This window comes from Elgaria multicarinata, chromosome 1, assembly GCF_023053635.1.
Source record: "Elgaria multicarinata webbii isolate HBS135686 ecotype San Diego chromosome 1, rElgMul1.1.pri, whole genome shotgun sequence".
Classification (NCBI taxonomy): Eukaryota; Metazoa; Chordata; class Lepidosauria; order Squamata; family Anguidae; genus Elgaria; species Elgaria multicarinata.
This window is the reverse complement of record NC_086171.1, coordinates 167,464,299-167,487,921: the sequence shown is the minus strand read 5'-3', so window position 1 is coordinate 167,487,921 and position 23,623 is coordinate 167,464,299. Positions and strand designations below refer to the sequence as shown.

Genomic DNA, 23,623 nt, shown 5'->3' with positions numbered 1-23,623 from the left:
AAATCCTACAATTCCCAGCATGCCCCAGCCAACAGTGCAGGCTGGGAACTGTAAAGTTTTTTTCTTTCTGTCTGAACATGCATAGGATTGTCCCTTAACACAGCTACCCCTTTGGAACTTCTAAATACGAGAGCCGGACTTGAGTCCTGAGGGCGACAGGCTTACCAGCTGAAGCCGCCATTTTGAATCCTGCGCCTTAGCAACGACCACTCACCCTCTGCCTCACTGCACTTTGTCTTCACATCCTCGTCCCCCTCCCACTTTAGTAGACCTGACCAATAAAACGATGCTCCCCACGGTGGAGAGGCGGGTGGTGCCGTCCGCCGTAACTGTCCTTACCTCACGCGCTTCAGTCTCTGCGTAGGTTCCTCCCCTCAGAGGCGTGGTCTCCCTTGCGGTTGGCTGGTTGAGCACGTAGGGGCTGTCCCTCAAAGCGGCGGTTTCAAAGAAAGCCGGGAAGCTGCGCAAATTGCCTGCGAGGTGTTTCCCCGCCCCCCCCCCGAAGGTTCGGGGGCGGAAGTGTTGGGTGGCTCGGTAGAAAATACACACTTCTCCCTCCCCTTTGGCAAACAGCAGCATATTGTAGGAATGCAGACGATGCAAATTGTCCCCGCGCGGTGAGTGTGTAATAAGTCTCAGTAGGCGCATGCGTGGAAAGGGAAGTGAAGAAGAGAGAAAAAAAGCGAACGACATCTGCAGCCTCTTGAAGCTTTGCTTTCAGTGAGTTTCCTAAGACCTCGTGGCGCAACGGTAGCGCGTCTGACTCCAGATCAGAAGGCTGCGTGTTCGAATCACGTCGGGGTCATTGGATCCCTCTAAAAAAGGGGGTTTTATTTTACCCCTCAAATGAAATGTGAGCAGCGAACGTGGGGGTGTAAATACCTTATGGATCTAAATGTGCTCTTGATTTCACTTTAAAGTGGTGGTGACGGTAGTGCGACAGGAAGGGCCAGTTAAGTCAATGATACGTAATAAAAGGTTCAGGGGAGGCGGCTGATGCCCGTGAAGCGTGATGAACTGACTGGACAACAGGCAAGAAAAATAGAAAGGTCAAAGCAGGAAATCCTGAAAAGAAAAATAAAAGAAGCGGGAGAGACCCCAAAGAGGACGACAGCCAGAAGACGACTTAAAGGAAAACTGAGGGTCCCTCCAGATGTTTCTTTAAAAATGGGGAGGGAGAGAGGAAGGCACGTACAGATCTTGTAATACAGCATTTAAAAACAACAATAACCCAGTAGTTGCTTGGGAAGAAGATTTCACAGGGCAGCTACACGTGACTTTAAACGCCCTTTAAAAAGTATTGCGACTAAAGTAATTTAGTGAGGGAAGCATAGACTAAAAGATGCCTTGGAATTATTATTATTATTATTATTATTATTATTATTATTATTATTATTATTTATTATTATTATTATTATTATTATTATTATTATTATTATTATTATTATTATTATTATTAACATTTTATTAATATATTAGGTCCTATAGAGGTACAGAACGATCCTAAGTGAGGAGTGGAAGAGTTAGATCACTTCCAGAGCTCTGCTGGGTCATTGCAGTCACAGGGGTGCCGAGGGGGGGGGCTTCCCTCTCCCCCATTCCCCCCCCCTGATCTTTTTTCTTTGTCTTTTCCCTCTCATTTGAAACCTTAGGCTGGTTCTCCCAACCCACCAGTGATGTGGGGGGATGTTTCGGGGGGGGGGGGATTTTGAATGGAAACATTTTCTCATGTGAATTAGGCTAATTTGCACAGGGTAATTTTCAGTTTGCACCAGAACATTTTCTGAAGTCGAAGCGATTGATCTCATTGAACATAAAATCATAGCGTTGGAAGGGGCCATTTAGGCAACAGAACTTTAAAAAGTACCCTGTGTTAATTTTTTGTCCCAGTATACAAGCATATGACCTGAAATATTAGAGGATAAAAATTAAGGCCTATTTAAAAGTGATTTAAATGTTATACTAGGTAGACTTCGTTTTGTTGCAATACTTGTAAAAACGTAAGGCAATCACCTTAAATTGTCTAAGAACATCCATCCATCCCGTCCCAACGGTACTGAAAACTATTGACGCATCAGCATTTTTTTTACAACCCAATGAATTGTGTATGACACACTGGCAGCCACGGATCTATTTCTCCACAGACGTTGTTTGGGCACCTTAGATAGATAGATAAATTTTATTACGATCATAGATCAGCACATAAAATGCACAACATTTACACTCAGCGGACATATTTGGACACCTTCAGTTTCATTGTAACCGCTTATTAGTTTGTTTTCACAGTGAGGTATATATACTGCTTAAGATATTTTTAAATATCTGCTGGAATTAATTTTTGGCCTATTTTTTTCCCGCCTGCCTGCCACATCTGTCTTCATCCAAAGCAGAACTTCCAATCAGTGCTGTTATCCATTCTTGTTCATCAAAGACAATTGGGCTGCTTCAAAATAGGACAGAAGACAAGGAAATGCCAAGCTTCCTTCCCAGTTAGTGAAGCCTGCAAGGTGTTCAGTTTAAATAGGAAGTTTTTTTCACCCCTAATCCCAAAGTTTATCAATGCCTCTTCTCAACTTTTTATCTCTCTTAAATCTACTAACAAAGGCAAACCCTGAATAGAAACAGAAATTTAGGAATTTAATATTTAATAGGCGGTTTTGCCATTTAAGACACATCTTGGGAATGTGAGGAAAGCAATAAGTTTTAGTGTACTCAACTAGTGCTGCCCACCATCTCCTCCCATAGATGCCCATTTTACAGGACTGCCTTCAGGGAGAGTTTCAAAAGGGAGGCAAAACAGCTAGTCCCCTGCCTTGAAACAAGACTCTTGTTCATGCATTGGTTATTTCTCGGTTGGACTACTGCAACCTTCTTCTCACTGGCCTTCCTTCTTCTCACATCAGTTCGTTGGTTTCTGTTCACCACTCTGCTGCTAAGATCATCTTCTTGGCTCGCCGCTCTGACCATGTTACTCCACTTCTGAAATCTCTTCATTGGCTTCCAATTCACTTCAGAATCCAATATAAACTTCTCCTGTTGACCTACAAAGCTTTTCACTGTCTAGCTCCTTCCTATCTTTCCTCTCTCATCTCACAAAATTGCCCCGCTCGTGCTCTTCGCTCCTCTGATGTCATGTTTCTCACCTGCCCAAGGGTCTCCACTTCCCTTGCTCGGCTTCGTCCATTTTCTTCGGCTGCCCCTTACGCCTGGAACGCTCTTCCAGAACATTTGAGAACTACAAGTTCAATTGCAGCTTTTAAAGCTCAGCTAAAAACTTTTCTTTTTCCTAAAGCTTTTAAAACTTGAATTGTTCTGACTTTTATACTGCCTGTTTGGTGCATTCTCTTACCCTCCTTATTGCTTTATTATGATTTTATTAGAATGTACGCCTATGCGGCAGGGTCTTGCTATTTATTGTTTTACTCTGTACAGCACCATGTACATTAATGGTGCTATATAAATAATAATAATAATAATAGATCTAGGGCTGCAACGATAAGAGGGGGAATGACTACATTTGACGGTGAGTTTCACTAGTTGTTCCTGCACAGAGGAAGAGTACTAGACATGGAGAACTTAGGCCCAAATATATCCCATCACACTTGCACTTTGCTGATCCATTATGGTTCCTGGCTCTCTTTATATGGCCTCACTTAAATTGCTTTTAGGGTGGTGGTGGGAACACTTACCTAAAATTTGGGCAGAGTGGTTTTGCTATTAATTATCAATGATATAATTTATACTTAATCTGATGTCTTGGTTTTTATGAATGCTTTTATGCTCTAAACTTATAAATGCTGTGATCCTGTTGTTTTTACGCTACTGTTAACTCATTTAGAGCTCATTCCAAGGCTGGCAGGGATCCAGATGTAGCAGTTCAGTTAATTCATGTTTACTTCTGAGATAGAAAAGTAACTAATTGAGACAAAGGCTGCTTCTGATGGAGGAGCCCTAGCGCTAACAATCAGATGCACTGTGGAGTTGTTCTATCGTCTTTTCTTTCCTTAATTAATTTTCTGTAGTAAGAGAAAAGATGGAAGAGGTGAGAAAACATGGGAGAGTTACGAGCGGAAGCCGATGTCACCTGGCTCCCACCTAAAATTTTGTGAATGAGGTAGTGTGATGGCGCAATAAAAGCTTTGTCTGGAAGTACCCAAAGAGAAAATCCTTAACGAGAATTGTACCTTCTTTCACAGGCCATACTGTTAGGTGATGGAGAAGGTTACTGTAGACGTGCTCATAGAAAGCAAGGAACAAGACTCTGCAAAACAAGACTTCAAAGATGAAATTGATGTTAAAGCTCTGGATGATACTGAACTACGGAAGCAGCTCTGTATATATGGAATTTGCCCTGGACCAATATTACGTATGCATCAGTTGAATAATGACTAGAACTAGGGAAATATAAAGGACAGCAGAGCCCAGTGCTGTAGTTAGAGGTTGAAATTACATGTTGCTAGTAGCAGACAAGTGATTCTAGCTTGAGAAGAATCCTCAAAACAAATCCAGCTGGAGGCAAACCAGTTCTGATCAGGGACAGTAGGTGCAAATGGTTTGGCATGCCTCCTTTCCTCTGGGCAAGATGTTCAGCTCCTGCTGTGGCACAGATTTATAACCTGTCTTATCCTGTGGGCTCAGGGTATGTTACAGATTTTCTAAAACGCACCAGGCCTGGACTTACTTTGCTCCTAAAATAAGAAAAAAAATCTTGCATTAAGATAACCCAAACTAAGCATCACAAAAATCTGACTTCTGTATGTTTTAAGTATGCAAATGTCATGTTTACTTGTTTTGTATTCTTGTTCTGCTATTGGGCAAGAAATTATTCAAACTGAAGTCTCTCTCATTTGTTGCTAGAGAATATATTTGGCCTGTGCCAAATATCTCCCTAGTACAGTTTTACCTGTTAAAATTCTGCCTGAAAATGCAGCTGAGTTCCGGGCATGACAGAGAAGCCATAACAAAAAATAAAGATGAAAATGCTGTTTTTACTTCATTTTAGGCTGTGTATTTTGTCATGTTTTTGGAGCTCCAGTGTTTAATTTCAACAAAAGCAATGTGCTCTCTGGGTGTGAGAAACTGAATGCCGCTGTTCTGATTCAGAAATAGCAACAACAACAAAAGCAAAGGCGGAGGGAAAGCATTTTCTGAGCCCTTGTATTGTTTAAGCAAGTGGTGTAGAAGCATGAAATATTGGCTGGATGATAACACTGTCAAGTGGATTCATAGCTGGTTGGAAAACTGCATTCAAAGGTTAAATCAGATAGTCTGAAGGTACTTCAGAGGTCATATACGATATAATGGGACAAGGGAGAGGGCTTTCTCTGTTGTGGCACCCAGACTGTGCAATGCCCTCCCCTTGGAGGCCCGACTAGCGCCAAAACGATTTCATTTCAACGCCAAGTAAAAACATGGCTTTTTAACAAAGCCTTTGATGGTTAAATCCACTAAGATGGCACATTGTTTTAACTGCTTTTACTGCTTTTAAATTATATATTGTTTTAACTTGGTTCATAGTTTAATTTGTTTTTAACTGCATATTTATTGTTTTATACTGTATGTTTTTATCTGTACGCCGCCTTGAGATCTTAATAATATAGGGCGGGATACAAATGTTTTAAATAAATAAATAAATAATAAATCTAGTCCAACCTCTTTGCTGATGCAGGAAGTCCACTGCTATGAAGGCACTGTTTTACTATAGATTTTTTTTAAAAAAAAAAATTATTTATTTATTTACAATACTTATATATCGTTCCACATGCAAAGATTTTGGAGTGGTGAACAGAATAAAAACACTATGTTAAAATAATATTTTTAAAAAAGAAACAGAATTTTGATAACTGGGGGGTCTTCAGGCAGAGGCTGGATAATCTATTGGTGATGCTCTACCTCTGGATTTCCTGCATTAAGGGTTTGATGAATGGTCTACAAAGCTCCTTCCAACACAGATTACCAACAAATCTCAGCATGTAAATGCTCCCGTTCAGTGTTAGAAGATGAAGAAGTACAGTGTGCCAATTCTAAAAACTTTCGCACTCTGCCCTGTTTTAGCTTCTACAAGGACCACTTACGAGAAGAAGTTGATGCAGTTGATGCAGCAATGCCCAACTGTAGCAGCTGAGGAGAAGAGCAGGCTTGATGATTCTGAACTAGAAAACGATGGTGGAAAAGGTAGTATCTGGTCATCATTCCTCCTGGTCATCATTCTGCTTTTGAGAGTATTTGTGTATGTGTTTTACGGTGCAAGTAATTGTGCTACTAATGGCTGATTGATACAAACACGTGGTTCAGTAGTTCAGCAAGTCCTTGCAGTGGGGCAAGAATCACTATAATGGATGAAAATAGAATTCAAAGTAGTCTCTGTGGATTCCAAAGTAGTTCCCTCTGGATTGCTCCAGAACACAGGATTGAAAGAACTGGGCATGTTTAGCCTGGAGAAGAGAAGATTGAGGGAAGACATGATAGCAGTCTTCAAATACTTAAAAGGTTGTCACACAGAGGAGGGCCAGGATCTCTTCTCGATCCTCCCAGAGTGCAGGACACGGAATAACGGGCTCAAGTTAAAGGAAGCCAGATTCCGGCTGGACATCAGGAAAAACTTCCTGACTGTTAGAGCAGTGCGACGGTGGAATCAGTTACCTAGGGAAGTTGTGGGCTCTCCCACACTAGAGGCCTTCAAGAGGCAGCTGGACAACCATCTGTCAGGGATGCTTTAGGGTGGATTCCTGCATTGAGCAGGGGGTTGGACTAGATGGCCTTGTAGGCCCCTTCCAACTCTGCTATTCTATGATTCTATGATTCGCAAAGTGAAGCTACAGCATGTTCATGGTGGTTCCACATTGGCCTGTGGCCTGATTAGAGTCCACCCGGAGAAGAGCCTTGAGAGTGGTGGCTTCCTTTCTATGAAAGACCCTGCCTTTGGAAGTCAGACAGGTACCAATATTGTGTTGTTTCTATGCCTCCTGAAAACAGTTCTATTCCAGGAAGCTCTCTTTGACTAACCAACCATCGTTTTTGTTAGCACTATGTTTTTAAAAGGAATAATTTTAATTCAGCCTTCTATTCTTTTTTCCCCATTTTATCTCTTATTGTTCACCGCTCAGGAATCTGTTTAGATGTGGAATAGTTTATAAAAGTTGTAAGTAATTAAATACATAATGGGACTTAATTATGAGTAAACATGTGTAGGATTGCACTGTAAACCAACAAACTTAGTCTGGATTTGATTCATTATGTACAGAGTTCTAGTAGATGGTCTTCGCACAGATCTGCAGCAGGCACAATGATTGTCAGAATGTGTAGATGTGTTCATTCTTAGACTGATTTAACTTGGGCCACACTGCTCCGAAACTGCTGTTGAATTGGTTCTTAGTGAATTTTCGTACTTTTATATGAAATGTTTGAATGGAATTTTTTTATGCTTTATTTGCATGTTTGGGCCTCTGATATAGGAGGGAGAAGTGGGATGTATTTATTCATTATTTATTTGAAGCTTTTGTATCCTGCTCATCAACCAAAACAAGGCTCCCAAAGATCAACAATAAGACAGTCTCAGCCTCAGGCTTGCAGTCTAAAAGACACAACACAAAAGGGAAAGGGTTTGAAAAGGAAGAGGGAGGGAACTAACTTAAGGTACTATCGTGCATGTTTAGACAGAAACAAGGTCCTACAACTCCCAGCATTCCCCAGCCAGCCATGGCTGACTGGGGAATGCTGGGAATTGAAGGACCTTGTTCTGCCTAAACATGCATAGGATTGCGATCTTAGGCACTCATTCTCAGTTAGAAACTCCTTGTAATCACCAGCTGGTATTGAAAAGTTTGAGAGCAAGACTCAGTAGTTGCTGGCCACTCTTAAGAGTAGATGGAGTGGACCTGATATCCTTCTCTCCGTGGCCTCAGCTTGATGGAGTGGCTGCTGTCAGATAATGGTGGGAAGAGCTAAAGGGAGTGAGCTGCTTTTCTCTGCACTGCAGCCTTATATAAGAGTTACAAATATAGATGTGACCAAAGATGTCTCTCCCCTCGGAATCTGAATGCATCCCCTCCAGTTTGACAGAATCTCTTTCCTTCCTGTAGCTCTCCCCATAATAGAGTGTGGACACCATGGCATCAAATTACAAAAGAGTCGGTATCGATTAATCAGGGGAGATGCCTGAGCGAATTTAATTAACGTTTTTGAGATTTCCGGACAGGAAAGTAATTACCAGTGATCTAGAAGTATCAGAATTTCAATGTGGAGATGGTACTCTAGACACGGAATGAGCTTTCGCAGCAAGCAAGTGAGATCTTCAGCAACCAGCATAACATACTTAGATTTTGAACATGGCTCACATTCCAACAGAAGCCCTTTTAAAATATTCACATACATTCCCTAGTTTGGTAGCAGTTAAGTAATTTTTTCATAAATTTGTTACACATTCGCATAATGACTTTCTTCCATAATTCCAATAACTTTTTAAAGGTAACGTCTGTGGGGATCTCAGCATGAAATGATTTTGGGGCTGGTATGTGTTTGCACTAATCCCCAATCCACCATGGCCCTAAACCAGTCACCTGCACCCCTCCCTGAATAGGTGATCGCCAGGATTCGGCTTTTGGTTCGTGGACTTCTTTTTCCTAGGCTGTACCTGGGCACGTTATCTGCATTCATGGCTCCCCATTCACTTAAGGAAGTATTTGTGGAAATCTGCTTCTGCCAGCATATAACCCTCAGTTGATACTAGGCACCCGCTTTTTATAGGTTCCAATAACCATATTTGCTGAAGGCGTGATGATTTCGGAAGCTTTGTAGAAGTTTGACCCCTTCAATAAATAGTCTAGTAACAAGGAAAAATGTTTTATGGAGTTCTAGCTGAGAATATGACATGCAAGCAAACCGTTTCCCTAAAATTGCTTATCCTTGCATTCTGGTAGTAATTTGGGAAGCTCCATAGAAGTTTGACCCCCTGAATAAATAGTCTAGTAACAAAGGGGGGATTTATGGAGACATAGTTTAGAATATGACAGGGAAGTGCATCACTTTCCTAAACTCACTTATACCTTGCATTCTATTTTATTTATTTATTTATTTTATTACATTTTTATACCGCCCAGTAGCCGAAGCTCTCTGGGCGGTTCACAAAAATTACTGGCAGTAAATTGTTAATCTCTGAAAACCGTCTTTCAAACCCAACTTCTGCTACTTTAGGTTTTTTTTTAGTTTGGAGCATCCTCTTTTTAAAAGTACATTGTGTAACTTCTAGTCCATTTATTGTGAGTTATTCAATGCTTCTTTTATTCTTGCCCAGGACAAACCACTGAAGTAGTCCTCCAAACAAACAACCTCAAAGTGACAGCTGAATGTGCCTCTGGGCTTGATAATGTAAGTAACCCACGGCATGAATATTTTATGGCTGTAGCTCAATGCAGGCAATTGCAAGCCAATATAAACTGATGTACTTTGTGTCAAACTCCTGACAAGTGCAGCAGTTACTCCAATTACATAATTAGAATATACTTTCTCTGTGGCTCCTCTTAATGTACAAGAACACTGGGAAATCTGTGGCAAAATAGCCTACTCATGTACTTAAGAATGGGCCAACTTTATTTATAGACACGGAATGTGAAGGTCTGAGGGAATTGTAACTGTTGAAGAATTTCAGATATGCAAATATTCCAGAAAAAGGACAGAACAGCATTCACATCCATCCCTGGCTTAATATCTTCTGGAGAAGGAATCAAGGCAACACTTGTGTTTTCTTGGAAACCACTGCCTCCCTAGGGATGCCAACCTCACGTTCAAGCAATTATCAGATCCAACCCTCTGCATCAGTAGGGTTTGCTAGGATTAAATCAGGCTTAAGACATACTTATCAAGGTCTTTAAACCTTCATAGATTCTACAACCTCCTCATCAACCTGTTCCAATGCCCAGCTGTTCATTATCTCAATCCACTTCTCCTGAAACCAGCCGTCAGAGCTTGGGTTGGGGGGAGACCTTGAAACACATTTACCCTTTTCAGATGACACGTTAAGCCATGGTAGTTAAGCATTTTGAGCTAAATATTTATGGCTTAGCATGTTGTGTGAACCATTCCTAACCATGGTGGCTACATAACCACAATTTAAACACACTAACCATTTGCTACAAAAGGGTTAGCAGCCCAATCATGGCTTAGTGAGTTGTCTGAACAGGCCCATTGCTATCTCCCCTTTAAGTCTGTTGAAAGGTTTTACTGGGCCCAGGTGACAACCGCTATAGATGTCCCTGATGTTTGTGCTGCTGTATATCAAAAGGAGCCACTCACTAACTCAGGAGCTATCTGAATACCCCATGTCAGTAAATTACAGATGGAAGAACATCTTCTCCTCTCTTTCAAGTTACCAGTCAATCTTATTTAATCCTGTTATTGTAACATGTTGGTGGATCTTTGGGGTCTCCGTGAAAACACATCTATGGATTTTTCACATGTCAAAGTACTGTTCAGAACTTTCTAGAGTGAAAGCCTACCAGCTGGCACCCATGTCCCATCCTCTCAAGAGGAAAAATCTTCCTTACATATATGTCTTGTGGGGCAGTATGCACTGTAACCTCAGACCTTTTTTGGCCACTACCAGTGTAGCAGCAGCATGGAAAGCTTTTATTTCTTGGGTAGCTTTGTAAGCCATTTTTTCATAGCTATGGCTTCTTTCATTTTCTCCTTCATGTTATCTTGTCAGGATTCCCCCCTCCCCCGACACTTTTCCCCATGCCCATCTCACCTATTGAGTTGCATCTAGAGTTAGTCTAACTTAAGTCCCATTCATTCCAATGGGTCAACTCCAGGGGTAAGCCACTTGGCACCAGTGCGCCCACCAACATGGTTTTGGGTACTTGCTGAGGTGCCCTACCCTTCCTACTTTTCAAAAACAAAAAACAATGTTTTCTTACCGGCAGCTGGAATCACTTAAAAGCAAAATGAGAGCCTCTAGCTGCTCCCATCTTGTCCCATGAATGGCTCTGGGCCACATGTGGGGCTCAGAGACATCTTTAGGTGACAGGTGGCTGCAGGACGATGGTACAGCAGATTTAATTTAAGAAATACATGACAGCAAATTTCCAGTCACCAGCAAACATAACCACTACAAGTGAAGAGCACAAAGTTGATTCAGGCCCACATACCAAAAACTTACTAAGCAAGTGGGCAGGCCACTAATCCTCCCTTTTGTGTGCTATTCTCTGGGAGCGGGCCTTGCAAGCCTATGTAGTGTCAGGACTGGGTTGTGGACAGAAGTCTGAGGCCTTAATTTGAGAAAGTTCTGAATGATGCTCTGTGGCTGCACATACAACCATGTGAGGAAGATAAGTTCCACACCACCTGTTCATCCTGAGGTGGTAATTGACACTTCTCCATCAAGAATTAGAGCTTGTGCCTTCCCAGTGCCACACACTCCATATGACTCTTCAATAGTTTCAGTCAAGTTTTTTTAAATGGTTTCTCTTCTGTCTTAGAAGTCGGCTATAGATGTAGTAGAACGCCAGAAGAAACTCTTGTCACCTGATGTTGAACACAGTTTAGCCAGAATAGTGGCAGAAGTAAGTAGTTATGGATAAAGTTCTTTGATTCTGTTAGGCTGATGCAGTTGTCTAAGTTATTTCAGAGGGGCTCAAACCTTTTTGGATTGGTGGACACATTTGGAATTTTGAGAGTGTCAAGGGTACTCTCACAAAATAGCTGCTGGTGGGTGCGCTTGCCCTTGAAGAAATGGCTGCTGTGGTGGGCATGACCAGTGACAAAAGTCACCAGTCATGACAACACTAGTTTTCCAAAAGGTAGACCGATGAGACTAAAAGAAAAGCAACTTGCCCAAGAACCTAAATACAAGGCAGAGATGGGGGCTGAGTGCCAAAACACAAAACACCTTTTGAACCGAAATTAAGATGGCACTGGAGGGCAGCACTTTGCTTGCATCATGCTGGCCTCCCAGTTTTTTAAAAAAATATATCTTAAGAAATAAAATAAGAATCAGGCAAATTCCTATGTGTTCCCTGTACATATTTCCTTCCTCCTGTTTCAATTTGTGAGCTCCATTTTTCCTAAAATGAAGCTGAATTTGTACAATTGCAATTATGTATGTCAAGTCATATGAGCACAAATCACTTTAACGCAGAGTGTGAAAACAGATGGCTGGGGCAGTGATAGGTATCGTGAAATGGGGTTGTCACTTAAAAAAAAAAACCCTCCCAAAAAGAAAGGTTATGCAAAAAACAGGGTGTTGCTGTTGTGTTGTTGGTATAAAATCTGTTTTAATAAAAGAACTCGGCGAGGATCCGATAGCCAAGGAGAGGCAGTGCAAGGGCCAGGAGAGGAGATACTGCAAGATGCTGGATCAGAAAAATAGGGGTGAGATCAAGGTACTCCCCTCCCCTCTTTTTCTTTGTTTCATTCTCACACACAAACACTTCGATGGAGCTGAACTGGGGACCGTGAGTGAAAGACGATGGATGAACAGTAGCGCAGAGAGTTTGTGCAGTGGCAGGTTGCTTGAAAATGAGTTGGTGTGGACATGTCATTAACTAGCTATCTAATGTTAACTCAAGGTGTGATGTCTCTTCTTGCAATACTATTTCAGGCATCTAGTGTCGTCCATGTTTTAAAATAGCATGGCGAATGTGTGAAGAGACTGTTGCTAAAGGGAATGTTGTAAGACTTTCCCCCCCCCCTTTTTTTAGCAAAGTGCAAATAAATGTGATTGCATGCCCAACATTCCTAAACTTTGATCCAAGATGATAGGGTCATCTTTGTTATGAATGTTTCAGGCTTTCATCCTTTCCCTCCTTGCCCATGCTTTTCAATTACTGGCATCTTGTCTGTTAACAGCTACAGGAAATCCTCCCAGAGGGCAAAGTGGCACTGCAACGATCACAAGGACTAAGGAGGAAAGCTGCTGGCAGTCCTGAAAGCAATTGCAGAAAAAAGGTATCCTAGTGATCAGTTGCAACACACAAGAGATTTTAAAACTTAGTCTAAATATTCCATTCGTGAAAGCAGAGTTCTAGAGCAGATATTCAAAGAAAATCTCATTTATGAACAGCACACAACTCTCATTTTTCTCTCTCTAATATATCAGCCTGTTTCCAACCACTGTGTTTTACTCAACTGCTGAAACTTGTTATATATTTGCTAGACCAAAGTTGTTAAAACATTAGATGTCTGCTCAACATGCTGTAGGTACTGACTAGCCATCATTAATTCACTTCTCTTCCTATTCATGGCTAACCTAGAACTTTACTCGATTTTAAAAATCTGGACCTCCTTTTTTTTAACCTACAAAGATGATGTAGTTGAGAAGGTGCTATAAACCCAATGGGGCATGTTCAGATAATTTTATAGAAAACTGACGTACTTCTATGAGACGGGTGGGAAATTAGTTTTGGGATGGAAGCTTGGTTGGCACTCTCCCTGCAGCCCTTTGTTGGCCAAATTACATCAGGGGTAACATAGAGTTTGTGTTAAATCTATTTATTGTACTGAGTTCCTTTCCTTGGGAATATAGGGTGGATAAAAGCATTATGACTTGATACGAAGTAATATTCCAGAAGCTTTTATTAATACTGAATGGAGTAAACTTGAGAAAGCTAATCATTTTAGAAGTTCTCTTGAGTTTCTGTAAATGCTTCACAGACTGTTTTGCTTGACCCCTTGCTTCCTCTCAGATAGAGAAATTGTAGTATAATTGAAAGCTTTACTTGCACAAGAGCATTTAGGTCATAATCCATCAGATGGCCTTGTTGGAAAAGGTTTTTTTTCAGCCAAAGATTCTCCTTATTTAAAGGCGATATTCCTCAACACGGCTGTTAGCTGCTGGTTAGGCAGAAATAAAGATAATTCAGCCCACTTTTCTTATGGGCTTTTGTGGTCAAGGCTAATGATTAAAGTTAAACCTCTGAGTATCACCAGACTTTCTGTCTAAAAACCACACGGTGGCGAATTATTCATTCCAATCTCAACCCGTCTCAGGATGATGAAAATGTACAAGATCTGAATCTTATTTCAGCAATTGTATCTAAAGGCTTTTTGTCTATAGTTTCATGCTCCCCCTTTTCCATTCTGCCAGAAAGTGTAAAATAGCTTATATAGTGTTAATGTCCTTTGGAGGAGAGAATCCTGGGCCTCAGCTAGACCTACCGGGTCTAGCACGACGGAGGGGTGAGGATCTCGCGATATTTTTATTGCAAGATCTTCCCCTCTGTTTACACGCAGCATGCGACGACCTCAGAGGGAGAGGGTGTTGCGCCTGCCATATTGTTTGTTTTTCCCCTTAAAGGTAAATTGTTGTTTTTTTAACAATTTCCCCTGCTCCCCCCTTCCCACCCCCGATGGACCCGTCCCGGCTCTTTGCGAGTAACCGCGAGGAGCTGGGTCAAACCGTGACACCGGCACACACGTTCCGCAGTCTTGGGCTCAGCCCGAGACCGCGGAAAAAGCGGGCTGAAAGGGTAGGGCGAGATCCCAGGGGATGCACAGGGACGATCCTGGTGATTGCCCTGGGATATCGCCCCATCTAGCTATGGCTCTGGAAATAATAATAATAATAATAATAATAATAACAACAACAACAACAACAACAACAACAACAGTCTGTTTAAGGCTGGACAGATTAAAATACTTTGTATAGGTGCAGCTGCAGAAAGTACACAGGCAATATCAGTCTAGGTGACAAGAGCGCTACTAGCTTTCTACATAAAGGTGAAGGTATATTTATTATTAACATTTAAATACCACCTTATTTGTTATAATGCCATTGAGGCAATGCACAGCAATTTAAAACAATAAAAGCAAGATCATTAAAACAATAAAATATTAGTACATTAAAGCAACTACACTTGTGGAGCATTTAATAGGCAGTTATCTGCAGGAATAAGCTTTGCTTTCCTTGGTCACCAATCTGCAATATTTGCAGAGCATTTCTTTTTATCATTAGTAAATTGGAGCAAAACAAAGCTTAGCTCCTTCAGCTTTACCGCTGATCCCAAAAAATATTTTAGATATTTATTTATTTATTAAATTTATATACTGCCCCACAGCCAAAGCTCTCTGGGCAGTTTACAACAGTTAAAAATGGTAAACATTAAAAACTATACAAAATTTAAAAACCATCAAAAACATAAAAACAACAGTATAAAAACAACAGTATCCATTTAAAACAACAATTCTGGGATCCATTAAAAACAAACTTAACTTTGTTAAATGCTGTTAAAATGCCTGGGAGAAAAGTCTTGACCTGCCGCCGAAAAGATAACAATGTTGGCGCCAGGCAAGCCTAATCGGGGAGATCATTCCACAGTCAGGTGGCCACCACCGAGAAGGCCCTCTCCCTTGTTGCCATCCTCTGAGCTTCCCGCGGAGTAGGCACTCGGAGGAGGACCTTAGATGTTGAGCGCAGTGTACGGGTAGGTTTATGTTGGGAGAGGCGTTCCATCAGGTATTGCGGTCCCAAGCCATGTAGGGCTTTATAGGTTAAAGCCAGCACCTTGAATTGGGCTCGGAAACGTATAGGCAGCCAATGCAAGCGGGCCAGAATCGGTGTTATATGCTCAAACCTCCCTGTTCCAGCTATCAATCTGGGCACCGCATTTTGCACAAGCTGCAGCTTCCGGACCGTCTTCAAAGGCTGCCCTATGTAGAGAGCATTGCAGTAATCTAATTTGGAAGTTACCAGAGTATGGACAACTGAAGCTAGATTATCCCTGTCCAGATAGGGGCGTAGCTGGGCCACCAACCGGAGTTGGTAGAAAGCACTCCGTGCCACCGAGGCCACCTGAGCCTCAAGTGACAAAGATGGTTCTAGGAGAACCACCAAACTACGAACCTGCTCCTTCAGGGGGAGTGCAACCCCATCCAGAACCGGTTGAACACTTTATTCCCATTGGAGCCATAAGATTCCGAAAGAGTACAAGTCGTCACTCTGGTTGAGAGAGCTGTGCCATCAGTTACGAAGTTTTCTCTTGGTTAGTGTCTCTCAGCATCACTCCTTCAAAGATTTTGTGGGATAACTTCAGGATTCCCAGATCAAAATACCGTTTCTGTTTAAGCAAGAGTGTGTTCATTGCAATGTAATGTACAGCAGATTCATTGTCTAATAAAGAAATAAAAATACAGAAATAATTATCTTTAGGTAGCAACATACACTAAGATAGCTTGAAAATGGGTATGCTTCCGATTGTGTAAATTCACTAGAAGCTTTCGCCGTGCCCCCAAAAGGAGGTGGCAGCTTTACTTTGCATGAAGAAGAAATGTTCTAGCCATAATGTATGCAGGGTACATATGAAATCTTGCCTATTCATAACCCTTTTCCCCGCTTTTGCAGAGAAGTGATTCACCACACATAGACTACGGTTACCCTGATGCTAACAGTGTAGGACAAAGGTAAAAGCTAAAGAAGCCTGACGGACATGCTTTATAGATCAATTAGGTATTTCTTTCTCTTGGAAGGAAACTGAAGAGGTTCCATTGTGGCTTTCCATATGTTGTGAAGTAGCTCTTTTGAATGGACTGAGCTTGTGAACGTGGACAGTCTGACGGGAACTTATTTACGGCTTATTAGGCAGTATTGATAGTGAAACTGGGGGGGGGGGGGGAATTAAAATGTGTTTTATTTTTCCAGGAGGAAAATACTGTATCTTATATTTATCGAAGGGAAATCAGGAGTGCTTTGAAAAGTTGAAAGTGTTGCCAGCTGCCTGCACAATGGGGATTGCATGTTTGCCTTTGGAATAACATGAGGATGGGATGTAGGGCATTCCACTGGCCCTGCTAAAGACCACTCCTATGAAGGTTCCTCCTTCTTCAACTATCACCACTAGCAGCCATTCTGGCAGGTGTTACTGAGGGAGATGAGAGGGGGAACCAGGGACCTTCTACCAGCCCTTCTGAAAGACTTAATCCCCCCTTTCCCTCCTTATTCCTTGTGTGTCATGTCTTTTTGAATGTAAGTCTGTGGGCAGGGACTGTCATCTTTTATTATTTATAATACGCTCTAGGAGCCTTTTTGGCTGAGGAGCAGGATAAAAACATTCTGAATAAATAAATGAACGAATAAATGAATAATATCATTGTGAAGAAAAGCTGAAAAGGAATGAGTAAATGAGTTTATAAAGTCTCAAGTTAAAAATTAAATAGGTTAGGCTGAAGTAGAGGAACAATTGCCTGTTGAGGGGGGGAAAACAAGCACCAACAGCTTTAAACTCCACGAAGGTAGCTCTTGGGATGGAGGGAATCTTAATTATACTAGCAGTTCTACAGTTGGCCTGTCTAACAAGGCTGTTGTTAGATAGAGGCCTACCTTGAAAGCTTTCCAAGAAAAGCCAGGATAGAGAGCTGTCAGCAGTCTGTAGGTTTCCGCTGAGCTGGTGTCCAGAATACTGGTGCAGTAGCACTTTATTATATCTTATTTTATACAGCTAATGAGCATATGTTGAAAGTCTATCTGTGTGCTACTCCATTTACTTTATACCACCTGTGTTGGTATAAAGTACAGCTTATTTACAACTGCTGATAGGCAGGGGTTGAAATAACTGTATTCCTCTCACAAAAATGTTGTTTTCCCCTAATTTGCAGCAGCTGAAGTTTTGAAATAGGCTCACTTACTTCTCCCCCCGCACCCTGTTTTTCCCCCAAGATGCTGCTGGTCTATTTGGAGACTGCATGCCTAAAGTGAAAAAAATATTAGACAATGTTTTCTTGTTGATTAAAAAAAATGGTCCTCAATAAATTGCTCTTGTGTTTCTAGTACTAGAAGAAAAACTGTAAGAGAGGATTGTCCAGTGAAACAAAGTCCTGAAATCAAATGCCAGGTGGCGCCTGTGAACCAACGAGAAGGACGTATACCAACCCGTGTCAAGATTGCTGTGTTTGCTATTTTCCTTTTCCTTCTCTTTGTGTTTGTAACTATGGAAACTAATCTAGAGAATCCATTTGCGAGCTTCATCATGGGCAAATGAGTATATCCCATCTTTTAGAGATGGAATTGCAAGACCAAAGAAGGTGGTTCTGTCTGTTTAACTGGTTATGAATAAGTGATTTGGTTAGCTAATTAGAAAAGCAAAAAAAGATATCCAGTTTGTGTGTGTCCTCTTTCTTTAAAATGTGTTATGGATCACAGCCTCTCTAGCCTGAAACATCTGGCAGCATTTATCTTTGTTACAATGTCTTTCTTTGTTGTGAAATTCATAGATGGTATTTCCTTAATAGTTCTAATGGAAATTTCTTAATTGCAATGGTGTGCCTTTCTTAACTGTAGAGCAAAGGTATCAAATTATTTTTAGCTCAAGGGCCAAATTCCAATTTGAGAAGGGTCTTTGGGGCTGCATTATAGCAGTGAACGGGGCTACCAGCGTGGCGTGGGGTCAAGGACAAAGAAACCTAAGTGGTTTGGATTATATATAATTTTTGCTAATTTGGATATTTTAACACCAGGTATACAAAACACAGTTCAATTCAAAGCAAGTCTAGTTGTGGGTAAGCCCCAGTGCAACTGCTTTCTTGCCTGCAAAATGCACACCTCAGTTCTTTGCCGGGTATTTAAAGGTTAATTGCTTCAAAATACGCTCTTATCTCCAACCATTGATTGCTCTTATCTTCAGTTACTGATTGCTGATAACAGCAATGGGGAACCTTGGAGGCTGCATTTGACTGTGGGAAGTGGTTCCTCATCTCTAGTATAGAAGGTGTCTTGGCAAATCCCTCCTCCCTCTATTTTTTATTAAATGAAAAGTTGTGTTTGACCAGAAAAGCTTCCCTAAGACTGGTGAGCCAAACAGGGAAAACTCTTTAAAAGAATGATAAAAATTATAGGGCAGGCATCCTGCTCCCTGGCAGTGTGGGGAGTTGTAAAGTGACTCCCCACAGGAGCCAGACAGATCCTATCCCTCCAAATACACACCACCACTAAGGTGCCTGCCCCCTCCATCATCACCAGGCACTTAACCTCAAACAGAAGCCTTTCTTGCTTTTCAAAGGACAAGGCTGCAGACTGCTCCCAGCAGCACTTGACGGAACAGGCTGCTAGATTGTCCCAAAACATCTGCTGCTTGGGGGGAAATAACTGAGCTGTGTTGAGCTGTGTAGACACGGCTATTGCTCATCAAGCTCAAAATTTATTCCCCTCTTTCCTTCCAATTGGCATTCTGACATTTGAGTTTTAAGAGTTTAGTTACAGTAGATTCTTTTGCTTTGTAAAAAAACTATTCACAACACCGGTGTTAATATCAACACTTTCTTGTGCCTGGTTTTGAAAGATATATGAAAATCATTTTCATAGCTATCTGCTGTCTTTCAAATTTTGGAGCAAAGCTTTTCACACTTGTTCAAGCTTTCTATTTTTTGAAGCATGAAAAGAACTGCATTATAAAGTTCAGCTCATCATTTAATTGGTACCAAGAAATTGAAATACCGAGTTGTGGGTTTCCCCTGTTATAGTTGTGTATTTGAAAAAGGTAAAGTATCTCTCAAATGGTGAAAGCTCGAAAGTTGCTCTCATAATTTTTATATTTTCTATTGCCTGTGAATGGCAATTTCTAGCGTCTCCAAAAAGTGCTATATTACACTTCTCCTGTCCTCCTAAATTGCACACCTTATGATTTTACCCTGTGATAATGAGGGAGCACAAGCAGCAATCTAGCTGTCATTCATCTTCAACTAATGTTTCTTGTGATTACCTTCTGATGTATGATTTAGTAAGAAGATGGTTTGATATCTCCTAACATACCTGCAGGATTGATATTGTACAATTATCCTGTAATAACATACAGGAAGCCCAGAGTAGAGAAAGTTGACCACTGCAGCTCAAAAATCTCTCTTGTTATCTTTGGTGCATGAGTGAATTTGTAAGAGCCTAAACTCTTCTCTTGAACCAAAGCCTTACTTTTTGTCCTAGAATAATGGAAATGTGTTCCTTGTCTCTAAAAGAAACCATAACTTCCCCCTACCACCAAGCTAACATTGCTTGACCAGTTGGCAAGGCAGATTATTAAAATAAAGTAATTGGTGGAATATGTAATAAAATATACATTGATTTGATTCATAGGAAAATAGCTGGAGGGAATATTTTTCTTTGAACAAAAACATTAACAGGACCTATCATGCAGAGATGCCTAGAGATACCTGCAAAGTAATTGGCATGCTTCTGTCAGTGTTATTATTGGTGATGTAAAAGGCACAATTCTTTCACACAAAACTTATCTTTTGCGCATGAGCATTCATGCACTCCTGTCGCTCTAAGAAAATTTTTAAAATGGCAGGCGTGACGCCTCTCCTCCTGAGGTTGTCGTGCGTTGCGTGTAAACGGAGGAGGGATCTGGTATTAAACACAACGTGAGATCTTCCCTCCTCCGTCGCGTGATAAAACGTAGGTCTAGCTAAGGCCTATGTCTTTGTCATCTTGTCCAATGGTGAGGAAACTAGACACACCTGGACAGAGGTGCCCTTCAGATTGTTAACTACAATACCAGCATCCCTAAGACAGCCATGCAGTAGTCAAACCCATCAGCCAGCCATATGTTTCAGTCCAACATATCTGGAGGGCACCAGGTTGGAGAAGGGTGCTTTAGATTGAGAAACTATGAGTATTTAGTAGTGTAATTTGCCTGGATATGACAATAGCATAATAGAAACCCCTTTGTGGGATCTGGAGAATGGAGTTAAATTTCTAATTGTCAGAGGGCAGTTCAACCTTTTAGAATGGGGAGAAAAAAACCATCACTGCTTCCCATTTGATGTCCATTCAAAGGGCAGAGACAAGTTCTTGGCCTCCTGAACTTCTAATGAACTGGGCTAGCAATGATCTAATTTATTCCTCATTGCTTCCATTGGTCAGAAAAAGTACATTGCAAAACAACATATTGGGGCCCTCTTTGTGGGGTCAAGCAGCTTATCCTGATAGCTAATAAATACTCTTTGGAAAGCAGTTGACTTCTTTTCCATCCCATTGAGACAGGCTAGTTTGAATACAGCTTAAAGCAATTCTGTCTGTGTCTAAGCATCTAAATTGCTGCTGCTGTTACACATGCTGCTGTGTGTGTGTGTGTGTGTGTGTGTGCGTGCACACGCATGCATTTTATTTTTCTCAGACCTTGACTTTTCATAGCAGCTGTCTTTTCTGAAATCATTCCTCCCTGTGTTTTGTCGACTGGTCAGGCACAGCTGGTGTACTTCTTCCCTTGGGTTATTTACCAGCCAGAAACTCTCAGCTCAATACACAGCTTCAAGTGTTGTTGTCTTGACTGGCTGTGGCAGTAACTGTCAGAGCGCTAAGGGAGAATCCCATTAATCAAGCCCTTCTTAAAGAAATAGGATAAATCAGCGATTCTCATGCCTTTAGGACTAATGGTATACTTATAGTGATCACTCCCGGTGTAGTATGTTAGGTATTCCAAATTCTAGCTGATTTTGAATGGGAAGTTGTGACACTATAATCGAATGGTCCTGGCTACAATCCTATGCTTACATGCCTGGAAGTAAGCCTCTTTGAACCCAGTGGACCTTTCTTTTGAGTAGACAGTGTATTACACTGGCAGAGACCAGTAGCGTAGGCGGGAATCTGATTTAGAAAAAGCATCATCAACAAGAATTGGGGTAAGTCAGCTACCATTGCCGCCTTTTTTCTTTTTCATAATTAGACGTTCCCACTGCAAATGAGACCTCCAAAACAAAGAAAGTCAGGCAAATATCTATGGCGGTGCAAACTTAAGCACATACTTGGATTTTTTTCCTGAGTAAATAAGGTCAACCTAATGCTACTATGCTTGTTCTGTGTGTATCCCTAAAAAGCCAGCAAGACATGTGCAATTTCCTTCCTGGATCCTTCACATCACATCTGGTTTGATCCGCAGTGCTTAGACATAAGCAGTTGCTTGAGTTTGCAACAAAACCTCTAGAATTAGGTTAAATTGAGAGAGAAGGACCTCCTGACTATACATTTCTGACTATATGTGGGTATCACAAATATTTACTGTATATTGAGACTAGTTTACACCATGAACAAAGAAAACAGCTGGCCTTTTTGTTACTTATTTACTTGATTCATATCCTGCTCTATCCCACGGGCTCCTAATGTTAATAGTTTGAAGTCCTGTCCCCTAGAGGGCTCACTATATATTCAAAGAACGTCTCTATCGTCATAGAGGGAACAGCTGCTGTTTGCTTGTGCCTCTGGCCCTTCTTGCAGCCAGAAATCCATTCTGCACCTCGCACAGTCAAGCTAATTAATTCTGCATCACCATCTTATGCTCAATCTCAGGACACAAACTGCAGACTGGAGGGCTTTTCCATCATGACCTGAGAATATCTTTCTAATTCCCGCTGACCCCCACCTCCCTTTTTGTTGTTTTAAATGTTGAGCATGAAGAAGGGTTGAAAAGCTAGCTTGCTTGCTTGCTACTGAATGATGCTTTAGCTGGTCCTAGAGATTATGCTACAGTTGAATATAATTTTTTTTTCAAAATAAGTGCAGTTTTTACCAGGGGTCTGTATGATTTATCTTGGTCAGATTAGGAACATGGGGAGCTGTTTTATACCAAGTCAGACAAATGGCCTATTTAAAGTCAGCAGCAGCTTTCTGGGATTTTCAGACATCAGCCCTTCCAGAGATGCCGGGAGTTGAACCTGAGCCCCTTTGCGTGCAAAGCATGTGCTCTACCACTGGGCTACCGCCCTTTCCAAAACTGATATCTTCAGAAGAGACTTAGATGTACTTTTCCAGTGGAGGCTGGTAGCTCAATTTTTGGTGGGGCTGTGGTTCCATTCTGGTTTTTAGTCAGAACCTGCCTGAACTCTAAATGAGATCCAAGGTCCTGAACCCATTTTGGAGATAGGCTTCAGCACCATGGATAGCTTCTTTAGAGTTTTGGCTCATTCTGACTGAAACCCAGAATAGAATCACAGCTGCACCGAAATCAGAGCCACCAGCCTCTACTGGTAGTTTCATGGATCCAGGCTATCAGAACTGATTGGACCTAGCTGGAAGAACTCCAAAATTTGTGCAGGTCTAGCAGGATGCTTGCAGGGCAAATACTTGTTCTCTGCAGCCCCAAAGAGCAGGGCTAGATTGAAGGCTTACGTTACAGGAGGGCATATTTCAGTTGAACCTTTAGAGAAAGCATAGAACCAATTAACTAGAGCGGGGTGGGCAACGTCAGGCCTGGGGGCAAAACCTGTCCCTCCTGGGTTCACAATCCAGAAGGCCACGCCTCCTTCCCCTGGCGCCACCTACTTTTCCCCACCTACCAATCAGGTGGTGGTTTCTTGGCTTTTACGCAGCTCTCTCCCGCTCTACCCAGCCCCATTCTAAAAGCTTGAAATGCCTCTAAGGCTTAATTACTCACAATCAAGGCTTTTGGCAAAACTATACTGGTATTTTGGGGGCTGCCACTTTTGCTTTTAGCCCCACGCACCACCCATGAAAGCTGCTCTGAAGTAGAATTTGGCCCTCAGGCCGAAAGAGTTTCAACACTCCTGCCCTACAACCATGAATATACTCTGTCAAGCTCCTTTGAGGGAGGTTGGGATATAACTTGAATGTATGAATGTAATCTATTTTGTATCACTTCAAATATGGAACTGTCCATGAGATGATAATATTATGGAGTAGCTGTCTGGATAA

General features: G+C 41.6%; 1 protein-coding gene and 1 non-coding gene across 2 annotated transcripts; both read left to right on the top strand.

The window, feature by feature from the left end:
• The first annotated feature begins 578 nt into the window (after nucleotides 1–578).
• LEMD1 (LEM domain containing 1) lies at nucleotides 579–18,061 on the top strand. Its single transcript, XM_063119317.1, has 8 exons — nucleotides 579–617; nucleotides 4,197–4,366; nucleotides 6,055–6,174; nucleotides 9,293–9,366; nucleotides 11,475–11,558; nucleotides 12,844–12,942; nucleotides 16,334–16,392; nucleotides 17,756–18,061. The coding sequence occupies exons 2-8, from the start codon at nucleotides 4,213–4,215 to the stop codon at nucleotides 17,964–17,966; spliced, it is 801 nt and encodes a 266-aa protein (XP_062975387.1). The 5' UTR covers nucleotides 579–617; nucleotides 4,197–4,212; the 3' UTR covers nucleotides 17,967–18,061.
• Nucleotides 734–805, top strand: TRNAW-CCA (transfer RNA tryptophan (anticodon CCA)). The gene has a single exon. It is a non-coding gene; the product is annotated as a tRNA-Trp (tRNA).
• Nucleotides 18,062–23,623: the final 5,562 nt, after the last annotated feature.